The 15,232-nt window shown below is 39.4% G+C and overlaps 2 protein-coding genes across 5 annotated transcripts; one reads left to right on the top strand and one right to left on the bottom strand.

The window, feature by feature from the left end:
- Positions 1–2,266: 2,266 nt before the first annotated feature.
- On the bottom strand, positions 2,267–9,435 carry LOC129206806 (cytochrome c oxidase assembly factor 8). 3 transcript variants are annotated; one of them, XM_054826729.1, is made up of 5 exons: positions 9,303–9,435; positions 8,378–8,575; positions 7,222–7,285; positions 5,133–5,223; positions 2,267–4,856 (listed from the first exon to the last, which is right to left on the bottom strand). In XM_054826729.1, the coding sequence occupies exons 1-5, from the start codon at positions 9,426–9,428 to the stop codon at positions 4,781–4,783; spliced, it is 555 nt and encodes a 184-aa protein (XP_054682704.1). In that variant the 5' UTR covers positions 9,429–9,435; the 3' UTR covers positions 2,267–4,780. The 3 variants fall into 3 exon arrangements, with proteins under 3 accessions (XP_054682704.1, XP_054682705.1, XP_054682703.1); XM_054826730.1 differs by having other exon boundaries at positions 2,267–2,971; XM_054826728.1 differs by having other exon boundaries at positions 2,267–2,524.
- BAG5 (BAG cochaperone 5) lies at positions 9,340–14,952 on the top strand. 2 transcript variants are annotated; one of them, XM_054826727.1, is made up of 2 exons: positions 9,340–9,475; positions 10,279–14,952. In XM_054826727.1, exon 2 carries the CDS (start codon positions 10,307–10,309, stop codon positions 11,657–11,659), a length of 1,353 nt encoding a protein of 450 aa, XP_054682702.1. In that variant the 5' UTR covers positions 9,340–9,475; positions 10,279–10,306; the 3' UTR covers positions 11,660–14,952. The 2 variants fall into 2 exon arrangements, with proteins under 2 accessions (XP_054682702.1, XP_054682701.1); XM_054826726.1 differs by lacking the exon at positions 9,340–9,475 and adding an exon at positions 9,489–9,686.
- The last annotated feature ends 280 nt before the right edge of the window (positions 14,953–15,232 follow it).

Below are 15,232 nucleotides of genomic sequence, written 5' to 3'. Positions count from 1 at the left end.
GTTCCTTCTTCTTCCTTTGATGTATAAAGGATTTATGATCAATAATATCTGAAAGCAGCTGGCATTATTACAACTCCTCTGAGTCAAGAAAAAAAGTATCAAAATTAATGCAACACTGGCAAAAACAATATGGGTTTTGGCTGTTCAGAAAATGTAATTATCTCAGTAAATGTATGTGGTTTTGGTAATAAGACTCAAAATTTCAGATGGATTATTTTTAATAACCTCTCTTCACAGTGGCTTTATTAGATATTCTAAATCAGAGCTCAACACTTACCTAATAAATACTTCACTCCTTCGATGGGCTTTAGATGAAGGGACCCAGCACCCCACGCAGACCCTTAACAAAGGCAACGCCACGAAGGCAGGAACTTCAGCTACAAGCAGCTCAGAGCAGAATCCTAGCATGATGCATCATATGCTGATTATATTTGTGGGTGACCAACAATAAAATTACACGTTCAGAATACAGTTTTAACTGTGAATTGACGAAAGGGCAATCCGAACCTTCCATCTGAATTCCTACATCTCCCCCCATGCCAACGGTAGAACACTCAGATCTGCGTGATGAGGCATATTCATTCAACTGACACCTAACACTTCTCCTTGGATTCAGATTTCCTGATCTGGTTCAGCAGGCAGACACAAAAATGTCTGTGTTAATAAAAGTGAGCAGCTCAGAAGATGAAAATGCTTCTTTTGATTGACCTCTACCCACTTAAAGCATATGGAAACCACCTTAGGGATCTTATGCGTAGGCTGTCAGGACATACAGCTATCACCCACCAGTCCAGTGGGGTTCTGATCTCTTGCAGGGCTATTTTCTTAGATTAGCCAATCAGTCTTTTACCTTGGAGCTATTTATTAAAGCGTATATTCGCATTGTGGTCAAAGCTTATATACTGTGAGATACGATTTACTCTAAAGCCCTGAAGAATTACGTTACATACCTGCAGTAGTCTATTTAAAAAAAACCTATTTTCCTAAAGAAACATGGCATTGTGTAATTTTTAATATATACCTTTTAAAGTACTGATGCAGTAAATAACCAAAACTTCTAGGAAAATATTAGTTGTGAACATTATCGCCTCAGCAAGTATTATTAATGACTGGTTTCATATACTAATAACTCAACAGTTAAAACCACAATTCAGTGGCCATTTTAGCCCCAATGAAATGGTGCGATCTGCTACTATATCATTACTATTTATTTAGTCTTGCAAAGGAATTATTGCAGTTGATACTGACAAAGCTCTTTCTGCTCCAGTCGAAAAAGCCTGTGAATAAATCATGTCATGTTTAGATACGAAAACCAGGTCAATGGCTACTGAGCTGGCACTTCCAAAAGCAGAACCTTCCCTACAGCATAGCTTTAGGAGAATACACTTCATTTGACAGCACACATGCTTTTTAACAGAATCCTCTGATGAGGTATCGTATCAAAAAAATCATTTAACTGTATAAATAGGGAGAACATTGTGAGGAATGGAACTTCTTTCAAATTACAGATCCATGGCATAACATTTTAACTTCATTTAAACCAACCTCCTTCCAATCGCTCTTACATACCTTGAGGCCAGAAAAATCCCCTTCAAGTGCCTCAGAGAAACTGGTGAGAATAGCACATTTTTTGAAAGAAATGAACCAGTAGAAAGCAGTGTGTGTTAGTACTAATGTTCTCCTCCACACAACCAAGCATCGGTTTCCTTTTCTACCAAGATTAAGTGACTAGCAATACATCTTTTACTGTTCAGCAACTAAAATCTTTACCAATCATAGGTTAGAGAAACTCCTGTCTACAGGGCGCATAATTCTTTTAATTAAAACAAAATTGTCCAAGAAGATCCTATTGCATTAGTAATTTATAGAAAATCCTATCTTAAATCTTTATTAAAAATAGGAAATAATCACACTGATGATTATTCTAAATTGATTGTACGTATATTCACAAATCATACTTGTTCCTTCAGCCATGTTGTATTACTTGTGGATATCTACTGCCCCAGACAGACAACTGCTGCAAAATGAGGCATTTTTGTCTTTATATACTAACATAGTTGGTGGAGACATCATTCTCTGACCAGAGTTCAGGTACAACATACTGAATCACATTTAGGAGCTATGAGTCTAAAAATGTGACAGTTGCAATCCCTTCCATTTAACATAAACAAGAAACAGCTCTGGATAGTTTTCTCAGTTGTATTTTGGTTGGGAAATATTTAGATATTCTTGCAATAAAAGGTAAAGGAAATCTACATAGCAGTTATAAATTAAGCCCAATAACAACTTTTATTTACATAGTTTAACAAACAGATTCAAGCAATTATTACATTAGTCATTCGGATTGTGAGCATCACTATAAACAACAAGTTTATAGCAGGCCTAGCTAGTGTTGCATTCTTCATGGAGCTGCAATCACTGATTTCCAACATTTTTCTTTTTCCAACGAAGCCGCCTCAGAGCTCTTGCCAGTGCTACTTGTCCCATGAGGAATGTGATAGTAAAGTTACGTTTATACCAATCTCTAGGATTCCAAAGCCAGGAAAATCATCAGCACACAGAACAAGAACAGGAGAAAGGCACATGATTATATTAAAATATCCTTTGGAATTGACAAATGACAATTCAGTGACAACATGCTTTTCCATTCTTTGTGGCAACAATTTTCATGCCTAATTAGAGTTAAATAACCTATAAAAAGGTTTATGAATATCCACATCCATGAACAGATTACATGTAGACTGTAGGGCTATAACCATTGAGAACTTAACTGTAAAAAAGTTAAGGGATGGGTAGTCTTATGACCAATTGCATTTGGAATCAGGTAAGATAAAATAATTGTAACCATGTCTCAAAAGTAAAGCAGATCAGCAAGCTACCTAGAAGAATTTCCTACCAGTGCTGTGCTATGGGTAGGATTTGTTTGTGCATGTATGAAAATGCGTGTGTTGGAAAGGGCACAGCTGGTCACCTATGAAGGGGAGAAAAATAAAATGACACTTCAAAGACTAATTGTATAACCTAATACAGGAAACATTAGGTTTCTAACGCAGTACACTTTAAAGATGATGCCTTTAATATTGCCAAAGTTAGTGTTTATATATTTAAATCATTTTTAGGCAGCATGCATGACTTCTGGAGCCAATTCAAGATATAGATCAGATAGTCTGTATCAACCTCTGAGAACTTGCTTCAAATTCTTGCCCCTGTTACAAACTAATTTCCTAATTTCTTTGTAATTTCCAATAAGGATCACTCCCCCATTTTGTAAAATGCTGCAGAAACAATAGAATATACTTATTGTAGAACTAGGAGGGAATATTAAGGGATTTAGGTCTTCTCTTGAGATGTCTGTGGAAAACCTTGCATGTACAGATCTAACATAAACCTGAGATACTAACTTCTCAGTAAGGATAGTGGCCAAAATCATGCTGACAAGCAGCACTGCGCTACCCCCTGAAATGTCATGTTAAATCACAATATCACGCTAACATTGCAACTGCTTCTTTTCCCCTTTCATGTCTTATTTCCTATACCCTTCTTGAATTTTTTTTCCTAAACTACACTGTATTTCCAGTCTAAGTGTCCTGAACTAAATATTCATGGCGTCTATGCACAGCCATTGTTTCAATTTTAACTAGATTTTAGAAGTTGCAACGCTTCAGCAGCTGCAGTTTTCAGGCCAGCTGGCAACACTGCAAAAGAACATACAGCTGAATGCATAAACAGATTTTTATAAATATGACCCCTCAAAATCAGAATGCCTGTTAAAAACTCCACTGATTTCAGGGCTGTGCAGTTCCACTTTGAAACTACAACAATGCAGCTTACACTACCTGATTGTACAAGGCAGCAACAAGGAAGGTAATGTTTAGGCGCAAAGCCTGAACTCTCTTACCATGAAGACGGGATGCTATCCCAACGTCACTACAACAATGGCATCTGGTGACCAGTTTTAAGATAACCTATTTGCTTTCTCACTCATCAGTTATAGGCAATTTGAACAACAATCCTCCTAATAAAAAGAATTTTTTACTTTCCATCTTTTCATGCTGTTGCCTAGGTATTTAGTGAGGTTTCACGCCCTGCCACCCCCCGTGCGCAAGACAAGATGTGCATATTTGTTTTAAATATTTGTTAAAGTAAAATTGTACTTACAGTATAGTGTTACAGTATATGCGCAATACATACAAAGAATCCTAAACCACAATTTGTTGTAGATCAGTTATAGTGATGGTAGAATTCTCACTAGCATTATACCATTAGGAACCCACTAACACTTGACACCTTTGAGCCCAATAATCTTTCAATCCAATGCAGAGAAGAAACTGAAGTTGTGTTTTCATGTTCAGTGGACAGTGCTACTGTAACTGGACTAAGTACTCTCCTCCTCCAGCTTCTCATTCCTTGCCCTCTACCAAGTGTGCACAGCTACTAGCAGGGTAACATGTGTTTGCAAGTCGTTTTTCAGTTGTTCCAGATCTCAAATCCAGTTTATCAAGTTACTGTACAAACGGTAACGCTGAAACAACGCAGCAGATGTTGTGAAGAGGCATGGTGGATGTGGGCTTATCCTGCTGTAGCTGAGGTTCTACATAGGATGAGTTCACATGATCATTTTACTAATGCTTCGCCACACAAAAAGACCTCAAACTCAAGGCTAATCACTTTCATTTTTACTGTATGCTTGCAAAATAATATAACCAAGAATACTAAATATTATTCTCATGAAACCATTTTCCTCTGAGATGAATCACATTTACCAGTCCTTATTTACCAGTCAACTATATATAGAAATTTCAACTGGTTTACTTGCATATTTATCAGTTTCAATTAGCAGCATTAAGAGACCCATGCTGTAAGAGGAAAAATTGAGACAAGATCAGACACTCAATCTCAGACATGAGATTCATCTCTCCACTACATCAACAATAAGCAGTAGAACTCAAATGATAATGCAAATTTCTGTCAAATGCTAATAATAGCATTTTAAAAAAATCATTTTCTAAAATGATAGTTTTATGTGCAGCTTTACCAGTTATGGAAAAAAAAAGTTCACATTTTAAATTTGATCTTACACCTTTCACTTAGTCTGTAATGTGTAATAGCCAACATAAATACCTTCTACATACCTGTTATACTGCATATGCTTTCTAAAATTTTTACTTAGAAAGTCCTTGTAAAAGTCAGCCATTTCTTCTGCATTCAGTGTTGCTTTTTGACCTGAAAATAAGTTTTGGCATAACAATGTCAAGATAATTCTTTGGATTAAAACACTGGGTTCAGATGCAGGAGAGCTAGGTCTGACTCCTTGTTCCTACAAGCTTCCTGTGTAACTCTGAACAAGTTACTATGCTTTTATCTTCCAACTTTTTAAAACTTATCTAGGGAGCACAGCAGACTAAAAATACTGATCATCTTGAAACTTACTACTTGTGAAAGTGATTATGTTTATCAGATTTTTATTATTTAGGGAACTGGTAGACCCCTATGAAAAAAATCCATAGATCTAGGAGCATCTATCCTTTGAGTAAAATTAATCTCTCATGGGGCTGAAGTCTAAACAGCACCAGTAAAAGCACTTAGTAACTTAAATTTTCCCCCTAAAGCGAGTCAATAAATACAGAAAAAACACTATCCATGACTGACGTGATATTTTCAGATGTAATTTTTTTCTCTTGCTGTTGATAAATTTCAGATAACTAATACTAAAGAATGTATGTTCTGAGATGTCAGATTTAATAATATAGTAGACAACTATTTTCTGAAGAAGCATGTACAAAAAATTACTTTGAACATGCCACTCTCATAAGCAGAATATAAGAGGAGATGAACTCCCTCCACAGAACTTGAAAACCTGTGGCTACAGCACAGGTGAAGAATCCTGAGAACCAGCAAATATTCTCAACTCTACCAGATAATTCCTATACAAACCTTCTGGCACTTTCAATGTTTCTGAAATGAAGGTCAAATCTGAACATCCCAGGGAACAGGGATACGATGAGGGAGATGGAATTGTGATATTCAGCTTGCTAATGTTCCAAAATGCATTTTAAAACTCCTGAGACTGATCATAGAAATGTAAATAATGACAAATAGAACTGATCAGTAATTTACGAATCTAATGTATTACAATGGATTACCATACTATGGGATAAATTTACTCTAAGACTACTTGAAGGCTGCCTACTTCACACATATAGTTAATTTCTTTGTTCATACTGGTATCAGCAGAACTGATCGTAGATTCACTTTTATGTAAGTTTTGTTCCAACAGTTCATGTATATTGTTATTACTCTTACTTATGTATACACACAGAGCTGTCTTACAGAACAGAGTTAATCAACACATGCAGCCAATATAATTTTATTTCTAAGGGATGTACGTGCTTACTATTTTTTATTTCTAGGGTATAAAAACAAAAAACCAAAAAGGCAATACAAAAGATGCATTTTCTAAACAACACAGAATTTAATTAGAATTATTTCTCAACCACACACTGATCACCAGGATACAAACAGAAGAGAAAAATAATGGTCTGTGATATACAGAAGATCAGGGCAGTTGCTTGACTAAGCTCAAACAGATCATTAGTCTATGAACAAAATGTTCAACCTCATACTACAATGGCGAATTCACTGTTATTATGAAGGCATCTTGTTTTCAGTTTCACATAATGACTTAGAGACGCAACTATTTTACAGCAACTGCATTCAGGCAAAGACAGGCAGATAGCAGCTGCTGTCTCCTCAGAAGCTGTCTTATTCTCCCTCAAGGAAAAATACTGCATTCATTGTATACACTATGGACCTGAAGCCAAGGAGTGTGAATTTATCCACCCAATCATAACATGCACTTGAGGCAAATGCTCTGTATGTTTAGCTCAGCTAGCTCACTGGGTTAGGAGGTGTGAAAGGAAAAAGCCCTTTCCTCCTCAGACTACAGAATGGTTATATTACTTGGATAGGATTTCAGCACATTCCCTCCAGCTGTGGGGAAGGAATTAGGGGAAGAACAGTGCAACAGATGATCTGACCCCCACATGCACATATCTGAAGAGCTCCTCCCCCCCTTTTTTTTTAATCATGCTCCTGAAAACACTTTTAAATCCTACTCTCAAGATTTAGTTGTGACAGAACACAAAGAGCATAAACTAACAACATTCAAAGTTAAACAGAATTCAGAATGCATCCTAAACTATAAACAAAGATCTCACTAACCTGTTTCATCTCTCATTTCCAGACCCTTGGCTTTCAGTCTTGAATAAATAAACTCTTCTTTTTCCTAAAATATGTTTTTCCATATTAGAATCTGATGTACTCAGTCCTTAAAGTTAACCGTGGTTTTTAATCACATAGCAGTGTCGCGCTTAATACCCTCTGAAATAACAAGCAACTCATTATACTTGGAAATGTCAACAAAATGTTTTCCTGAATCCAGTGAGCTAGTTAAACCGGTAACTTTGTACTGAGATCCTACTACCTGCATGCATCAATTAATTCATGTAAGCATTCTACTGAAACATATACAACTTATTTGTGGAGTAAAGTTACAGCTGAGCTTCAGTATCATTTGACAGGATCCAAACCTTCAGTTTATAAGACGAACTGCGAAGATTTGCTGTATTGTATAACTGAGAATTTAAGCATAGAGAAAAACATGCAGCCTTAAAAAGCTGAAATTACTTAGGTGGAAACAGTAATTATTTGTACATAAGTTTTTCAAACTTAGAAAGCAGTTCTATGGAATTAAAAAAATGAGCTTCATTTTCTCTGAGATCTTTGCAAGTTTTGGGAGGACATGATGATCAAGGATCACCACAAATGATGGTGAATTACTGAACCATTACTATTCTTCCAACAAAAGTCAGTGTCTCCTAACCAATGCTGCAATCAGGAAAGACGACAGACCATGACTGAAAAGCCCCCACTTTTAGCCTTGTTGGGGTACACTGCCAGTGCAACAGGGCATGTCCCTCATTTACCCTTGGTGATTACACCCAATTTCTCTCACTTATGACAGAGCAAGAATAGGTGCAGGATCATTTTCAACAGCCACTCTAGTCACAGACAAGTCCTGCACATAGGGTGGCTACAACTTTATATTTTCAGTGCAAGATAGGAAAAAGGCAAATATCATTATATGCCACTAAACAGCAATAAAATATGCAGGCTCTTTAGTTTTGTACGTCATTTTAAAGAAATGAACAACAAAAAAGTAATTTCCACAAAGACACTGTGTGTATTAAAAGAAACAGTATCAATTACCAGCCAGTAACAGCGGGTGGAACTGAACCCTACCTCACAGAGAACAAACCCCCTGATTTCAGGTGGGCGGGCGGGAGCAGAGCAGCACCGGGCATCACGGCAGGCTCACCTGGCGGAAGGTGCGGTTGTGCTGCGCCCAGAAGTGCTGGTCACAGGCCTGGGCCTCCTGCCGCGCCTCCCGCAGACGCCGCTCCAGGGGCGACTCCTCAGGGGGCACATAGAAGATGACCGGCCGCAGGTTGGAGTGCTTGTCAGGGGGACCGATCCAGTCGTTACGGGAGTGTGCGGGGGGGCTGAAACCCAGACCCTTGGAAATACAGGCAGAGTTCATTATGATCACTTTAGCAGTTTTTGAAGAACATCCCGATTTGAAATAAATTACAAAACTCAATGCAACCTTAAAACATATAAGCATAACAAGTTCAGAAATTATGTACATTCATTTATCCTGACTAAAAACGGTGATACATTTAAAATTTACTTTTATTTAGAAATACACTACAGAGAAGATACCTTTAACTCTTTTCCAACAAACATGATTTTTTTAAAAGCAATTTTTTTTGTTGTTTTTGTATCACTGATATTCCACTTCATTAAAATATTTGATGGCAAGAACTAGCAAGTATGTATCTCTTCCTAAATGCTGCTTTCTTCGTGCAACCTAAACACGCAGAAGCGTGTGGCTGTTCAGACCAGGCTTAGGAAGACTTGGCTCTAACAGCCCGTAACTTAACCGCTCCGTGTGTAAAAGCGTTTTACTCCCCTTGTGCCTGAGCGCAGGCCTGGTATTTACAAACACAGAAATACGTAATACATAAACCACTAGAGGCCGCGGGAAACTCAGGCTTTGATCGGGACGCACCCGCCCAGCGACACAGAGTTACCGCGGGGGCAGCCGGGGCAGCCAGGGCGGCCTCCCCCGCCCCCCTCAGGGCTCCGCGGAGGCGGGAGACCCCGAGGCCTCCCCCGCGGCAGGCTGGCTGCAGGATGCAGGAGGTGTCCGTCCTCCTCCCCCCCGTCCCACCCGGATTTACCGCGCTCTCCTGCCGCTCCCCGCGCTGAGCCGTGGGGCCACCGCCGGCTGAGGAGAAGGAAGAGGAGAAAAGGAGACGGCAGTGGCGGCAACAGCCGCCCCCCCGCAGCGTACGGGCCGCCGCCATCGCCCGTCTCCTGCCGGCGACCGGCGCTTTACGGCGGTGTCGCAAAGGCAAGGCCGCCCGGAGCGCGGCGCCGCGGTCGGGGGCGGTGCTGGGGAAAGGGCCGCGTCCCTTGGCCGCGTTATTCCCGCCTTCTCCTCCTCCTCCGCCGCCGCCGCCGCCCGGCCGCGGGGCGGGGCTCCTGGGGTTAGCTGCCGCTCGGCCCGTGGCGCAGCGCCGGGCCGGGCAGGGCAGCGGGTCCTCGGCCAGGGCGGCCGGCGGGTGAGGTGGCCGGGGCAGGGCGGGCTGGGGGCTGGCCGGGTCGGGGGCTGGCCGGGTGCGTTACGGGCGGGGGCGCTGAGGGGGTTTGCTCCGGGGGATGTGTGTGGATCGGGCCCCATCGCTGGGGGGGGCGGGAAGTCGCTGCCGGGGGGGGTCTGGGGGGGGCTGCCAGAGGGGGGAGCGCCGGCTGTGGGGCCTGTGCGGGGGAAGGCAGCCCTGCCCTGGGGTAGTAGCACCCCAAGGGCGGTCGGGTGTTGCCGCTGTTTTTCCCCGGTGCCCGGTTTGTTCTGCGATGCCTTCGGCAGCAGAACAGGTGGGGAAGGGAGGGCTGAAGGTTGTGGGCAGACGCTAAGAGCTGGTGGTGTGGTAACTAAAGCATCACCCGTGCAGCCCGAGTGGGAAAGAGATGTGCAACAACAGCCGAACAGCTATGAAATATCAGCCAAGTGCTTTATTCCTATTGCTGGCAATACTGAAAATAGCTGTAATGCTGAGGTGCTTCAAGATGTTGTGAAAGTTGTTACATGTGGCATAATGAAGTGCTTGCATAGCACTTCATTAATCGCAAGTCTCGTGCTTACTTCCCTTGTAGTTCATCTGAAACTGGATGAAAGAAGAGAATGGATATGGGTAACCAACACCCATCCATAAAACGGTTGCATGAAATACAGAAGGAGGTCAAAGAGATTGAACAGCAAGTGGCAGTGTTCAGTGGTCTGTCTACTGATCGAGATTACAAGAAATTAGAAAGGAGCCTTACTAAACAGCTTTTTGAAATAGATTCTGTAGACACCGAAGGAAAGGGGGATATTCAGCAAGCCAGAAAGCGAGCTGCTCAGGAAACAGAGAGGCTGCTTAAGGAACTGGAACAAAATGCAAACCATCCGCGCAGACTGGAAATAGAGGCTATATTCAAGGAGGCACAGTCACTTGTGGAACGTGAGATTACACCTTTTTACAAAGGAGGTAACTGTATAAGTGACGAATTTGAAGAAGGTATTCAGGACATTGTATTGAGGCTTACCCAGGTGAAAACTGGAGGGAAAGTTTCTCTACGCAAAGCAAGATATCGCACTCTGACAAAAGTATGTGCTGTTCAGGAGATTATAGAAAGCTGTGTAAAGCAACAGCTGTCCCTGCCACTCTCTAATGATGCGCATCCTTCTGTCTCCAAAATTAACTCTGTAATGTGTGATGTGAACAAAGCAAGAGGAACTCTTATTGCGCTTCTAATGGGAGTGAGTAGTAATGATACCTGCAGGCATCTCTCCTGTGTGCTTACAGGCCTCATTGCTGATTTGGATGCTTTAGATGTCTGTGGTCGCACGGAAATAAGAAATTACAGAAAGGAAGTAGTGGAAGAGATCAATAAATTGCAGAAATACCTGGACTTGGAAGAAGAAGCAAATTCTACTCACGCTTACGATTTGGCACAAAATCAGTCCATTCTAAAAATAGAAGAGATCCGCAAGAAAATGAAGGAAGTTAATTCTTTACTTTTAAAAACAGAGAATGCTTCTGATTTGTATTTGGGATCCAAAGCAGAATTGCAGGGATTAATTGCCCACTTAGATGAGGTGAGTCCAGGAAAAAACCCCTGTATTAGAGAAGCCAGGAGAAGAGCAGTAATAGAGGTTCAAACTCTTATAACGTATATTGATTTGAAGGAAGCGCTTGAAAAAAGGCAAATGTATCCTGAGCAAACTGCTGCCGAACATCAGTCTCATAAAGCGGTTTGGACTGTTCTTGGAAACTTGTCTCAAATTCAGCAGGAGGTGATTTCATTTGATGGAAACAGAACAGATAAAAATTACATGAGATTGGAAGAACTTCTTACAAAACAACTTCTAGCACTTGATGCTGTTGATCCACAAGGCGACGAGCGGTGTAAGGCTGCCAGAAAGCAAGCAGTAAAGCTTGCACAGAATATTCTTTACTATCTGGACATGAAAACAGATGAATGGGAGTACTGAAACAGCCATGGCCTAACACAGAAGAACGTTTTTTCCTTTGGCACTTTATGCAGACCATTGCCAGCACGTAATAAAAGTGGTGTGTTCTGTGCTTGCTTAAATCACGGAGATTGCATAAGCAGTTGACTTGGCTATATGTCTGCTATCCCACGCAGTCACCCACTTGCCATGGCAACTGTCAGTATACCATCAGCAACTCTGGTCATTGCTATAAGCAAGGAAGTGTGATTTCCTGAAGGAATAGCTTAACACTTGATCAAATGGCTTCTTTCCTTTTCCTGTTTTGTTTTAATAACCTTGTACAGTGTTCAGTGAATGCAGATTTTTCAAAGATGCAGAAACTTCCTTATGGTACAGTACTGGCAAAACTATTTAAAGAAGACCGGACCTGAAAATTAGTATTCAAGCATGAGGCTCCATCCAGCAACTTCACAGCAGCCCGGGTATACACTTAATGTGTTGTTACAACAGAAGGTGTTAAGTGCAAAAAACCTGTTGGCTTTTGGGTTGTATTTGATTTATTCCATCCATCACACCTTTCTGGGTATTTAGATTTCTCACTTAATGGAGCTATAATGCCAACTGCAAATTAGCATTTATGCAGGTAAAGCCAATTATGTCTATTTTCTGTAATACCTGAACCCTCTGGTTTGCAAAAACAGGTCTTCTGTTGGTGGAAACTATTTCAAATTGTTGCTTTTACTGAGACTCAGAGAGGAAAATTTGTACATATATACTGACCAGATAAATGGGATTTTGAGAATTTCACACTGCCATCCATAAACCCCTGAAAACTGCACTGAACTTTATTTAGTGGCTGCTTATGTGTCTTTTTAACCTCTGCTGTTAGATCTGGTTTTGACTTGTCTTTTCACATTTGGTGAAAACAGAAACAGAATTCACTTTGACGTGAACAAGCATTTTGGAATTATTTTTGTAAAATTAGGTAGTTAGCTATAAAGATGTCCCTAATGATGTAAATGTTATATATTTCATACTGGTCAGGTGTGGCTTCAAGCATGTCTTGGAAAAGACTTGTGGCAAATGTCTCTCCTTGCAACTCATCACCTAACTGTTTTAGTAACTTCGTAAATAAGCTTGCTTGTACTGTTGTATGCACCTACCTTTTTATTTGTGGCTGCTAGTGCCAATCACATTTCTACTATAGCATGGGTTTTGGCATTTTTTTGAGAGCATGGCATTAAACCGAATTAATTGTAAAGATATATTTAATTATGGATACTTTGCACTTCGCTCTTTCATGTTGAATTAATGAATTATTGTTCTGTAGATGATGATTTGCACCACTTCAAGGAGTAAAAACCATTTCGGATGTTAAAATAAATATTTTTAGATCTATTTTTGTCTGATTAGAAAAGACAATACTGTCTGTGAGAGACAAGTGCCTTTATGACACCACTAACTTGCACCGTCATATGTAGATACAGGAACTGTTTACTGGCAGCTTGATACGCTTATAGTCTTTGCAAACTGGATTTCTCACATAGATATAATTCTACTATAATATATGTCAAGTTAACATAATACAATAGGTGACAGTTGTTCTACAGAGTCCTGAGAATGAGTATCAAATTTGGGAAATACAGATTCTGCTTAAAAATGAATGCATTGATGTGGAGATGGGGGACTTTGGGCAGGTCTTCTGTGCCTATTGCTACAAGAAGGAGAGAATAGGTTTGCTCCATAACATGCTTTGAGATGTTGATGAAAGGCTGTGTAACTTCAGGGTGTGAATATGTTTTGTTTGTGATTGTACAGGTGATTGCTTTGCAATTTTACTTGCCAAAAACAATCTATTTTTTCAATTAAGTACAGTGCCTAAGGCACAATTTGGCAATGACAGAATGTTTGTTGGAGGATTCTCTCTGCTCCTTCCGAGATATAACCCTTTTGAATTTATCTCTCCTTGCCTCAAAAAATCATCTCCTCTAGTTAAACTTCCGATCTATATTTATATATTATGTGGCTAACACAGAATTTTAATAACGTTATTCACCTGAATTATTTTACTCATTTCAAGCTTTCTACATGTTTGAACTGCAACTTCTGATTTGCACTTAAATTTTTTAGGAAATACAAGAATTCAATAGCGTAATGATACTCATTTTTCTTTAATATTACTGTCAGGTCTGCAGTGGTTACCCATAGATTGTTAAACAATTTAGTGTCTGTGTTCTTTGGAGGTTACGTGTAGCTTTATAAATGTTTGAACCTGTTACGTAAAAATGAGTAAGTATAGTTTTCAGATCTGTTCTATTTTAAGTTGGTATGTCTTTTAGTTTTTCTGAATGAATTGTTATGCCTGTGTCTCTAAGGAGGCAAATGTGTAAGGTTAGTGTAGTTTTGACTGAGTAGAGTTCAGTAGCAAGATATTGTGCGGATTAAGCTTTTTTCCATTGCTCTATAATCTAATAAATTGACTATTTCATTTTTATGGTAAAATACTCATCTGAAATGGGATTAATTCACAGTTTTTGCATGAATGAAAATAATAAACTAAATCTGCTTAATCAAAAAAATAATGCACAGATTTCTCAAAATCTTGCTTTTGTGCTAAAGAATGTAATTTTTCTGATTTTTATATCCAAAGATTGAGGGACACACAACTTTTCTTTCCAATACGGTAGGCTAAAATAATCAAAATGTAAATGGACCAAATTTCAAAAGCCTGCATTTTACTACTATACTGAAATATAGTAACTTTTCTGTGTGCTGTGTAATCTATCTTAGAGCAAAATAAATTATTGGATATTCAGAGGAGAGGTAATCCTACATCGTGATTCCTATTTGTTAATTTATTTCTTTTTAAACTAGTTTTCTTTAGTTATTTCAGTGTTTATTTTTGTTGTTTACCACTCAAAGTGGTTTTTCTGTGTTACCAGTTTGGAGATTTTTGTTAAGTATGGTTCCTACTTTTTCAATTTAACAGAAATTAGTGTATGTGCTCCTTATGGTGTATATGTCTTGAATTAATGCTGGGTAGGATATGTCATTTGTATATACAAATTCAAGATTAAATATTGCAGTGTTACATTCTTGATTATTAATAAAAATACAATACTACCTTTTACTAGGTATTCATTTGAATGTTATGCCCTGCTGCCTTTCTCTATTTATTTTTGAATGTGAGTTATCAGAATGTAAATGATTTTTGTCTTAGAAAAAGTGTTTTTATTAAACATACAGACATAAAGCTCTTTTTTTTCCTTCCTTTAAAAGTTGGCTTTTTCACTGCTGTATTTATGACAATAAAGTTCCTTGTGTGGAAACCACTCCTAGCTCTACTTGCTAAATCTAGTGCCTTCCTGTTTTCTCTGCATCCAGCCTTGCCTGATAATAATTACAGCAGTCGCTTGCATTCTTCTTTCAGTGATAGCTTTGCATACTCCTGAGCTTCAGCTGGATGATCACTGCAAAAATGCTTGTGGCTGTTTTGAGATCTTGCCTCTTTTCTGTTGAAGGATGCTGCCTTAACGGATGAGCTTGCAAAATTGATGGTATGAAGTCTCTTCATGTGCAAAGTCAATGTGGATTAAAGAGCCTTTACCAGGA

Source organism: Grus americana, chromosome 5 (genome assembly GCF_028858705.1).
Source record: "Grus americana isolate bGruAme1 chromosome 5, bGruAme1.mat, whole genome shotgun sequence".
Taxonomy (NCBI): Eukaryota; Metazoa; Chordata; class Aves; order Gruiformes; family Gruidae; genus Grus; species Grus americana.
Note: the sequence above shows the minus strand (reverse complement) of the source record. Positions and strands in the feature narration are given on the sequence as shown.

Coding starts and splice junctions, on each gene's coding strand:
- LOC129206806 (XM_054826728.1), bottom strand. CDS start 9,428: ATGGCGGCGGCCCGTACGCTGCGGGGGGGCGGCTGTTGCCGCCACTGC. Junction 8,576..9,302: donor GGGAGCGGCAGGAGAGCGCG/GTAAATCCGGGT, acceptor TGTATTTCCAAG/GGTCTGGGTTTCAGCCCCCC. Junction 7,286..8,377: donor ACAACCGCACCTTCCGCCAG/GTGAGCCTGCCG, acceptor AACATATTTTAG/GAAAAAGAAGAGTTTATTTA.
- BAG5 (XM_054826727.1), top strand. CDS start 10,307: ATGGATATGGGTAACCAACACCCATCCATAAAACGGTTGCATGAAATA.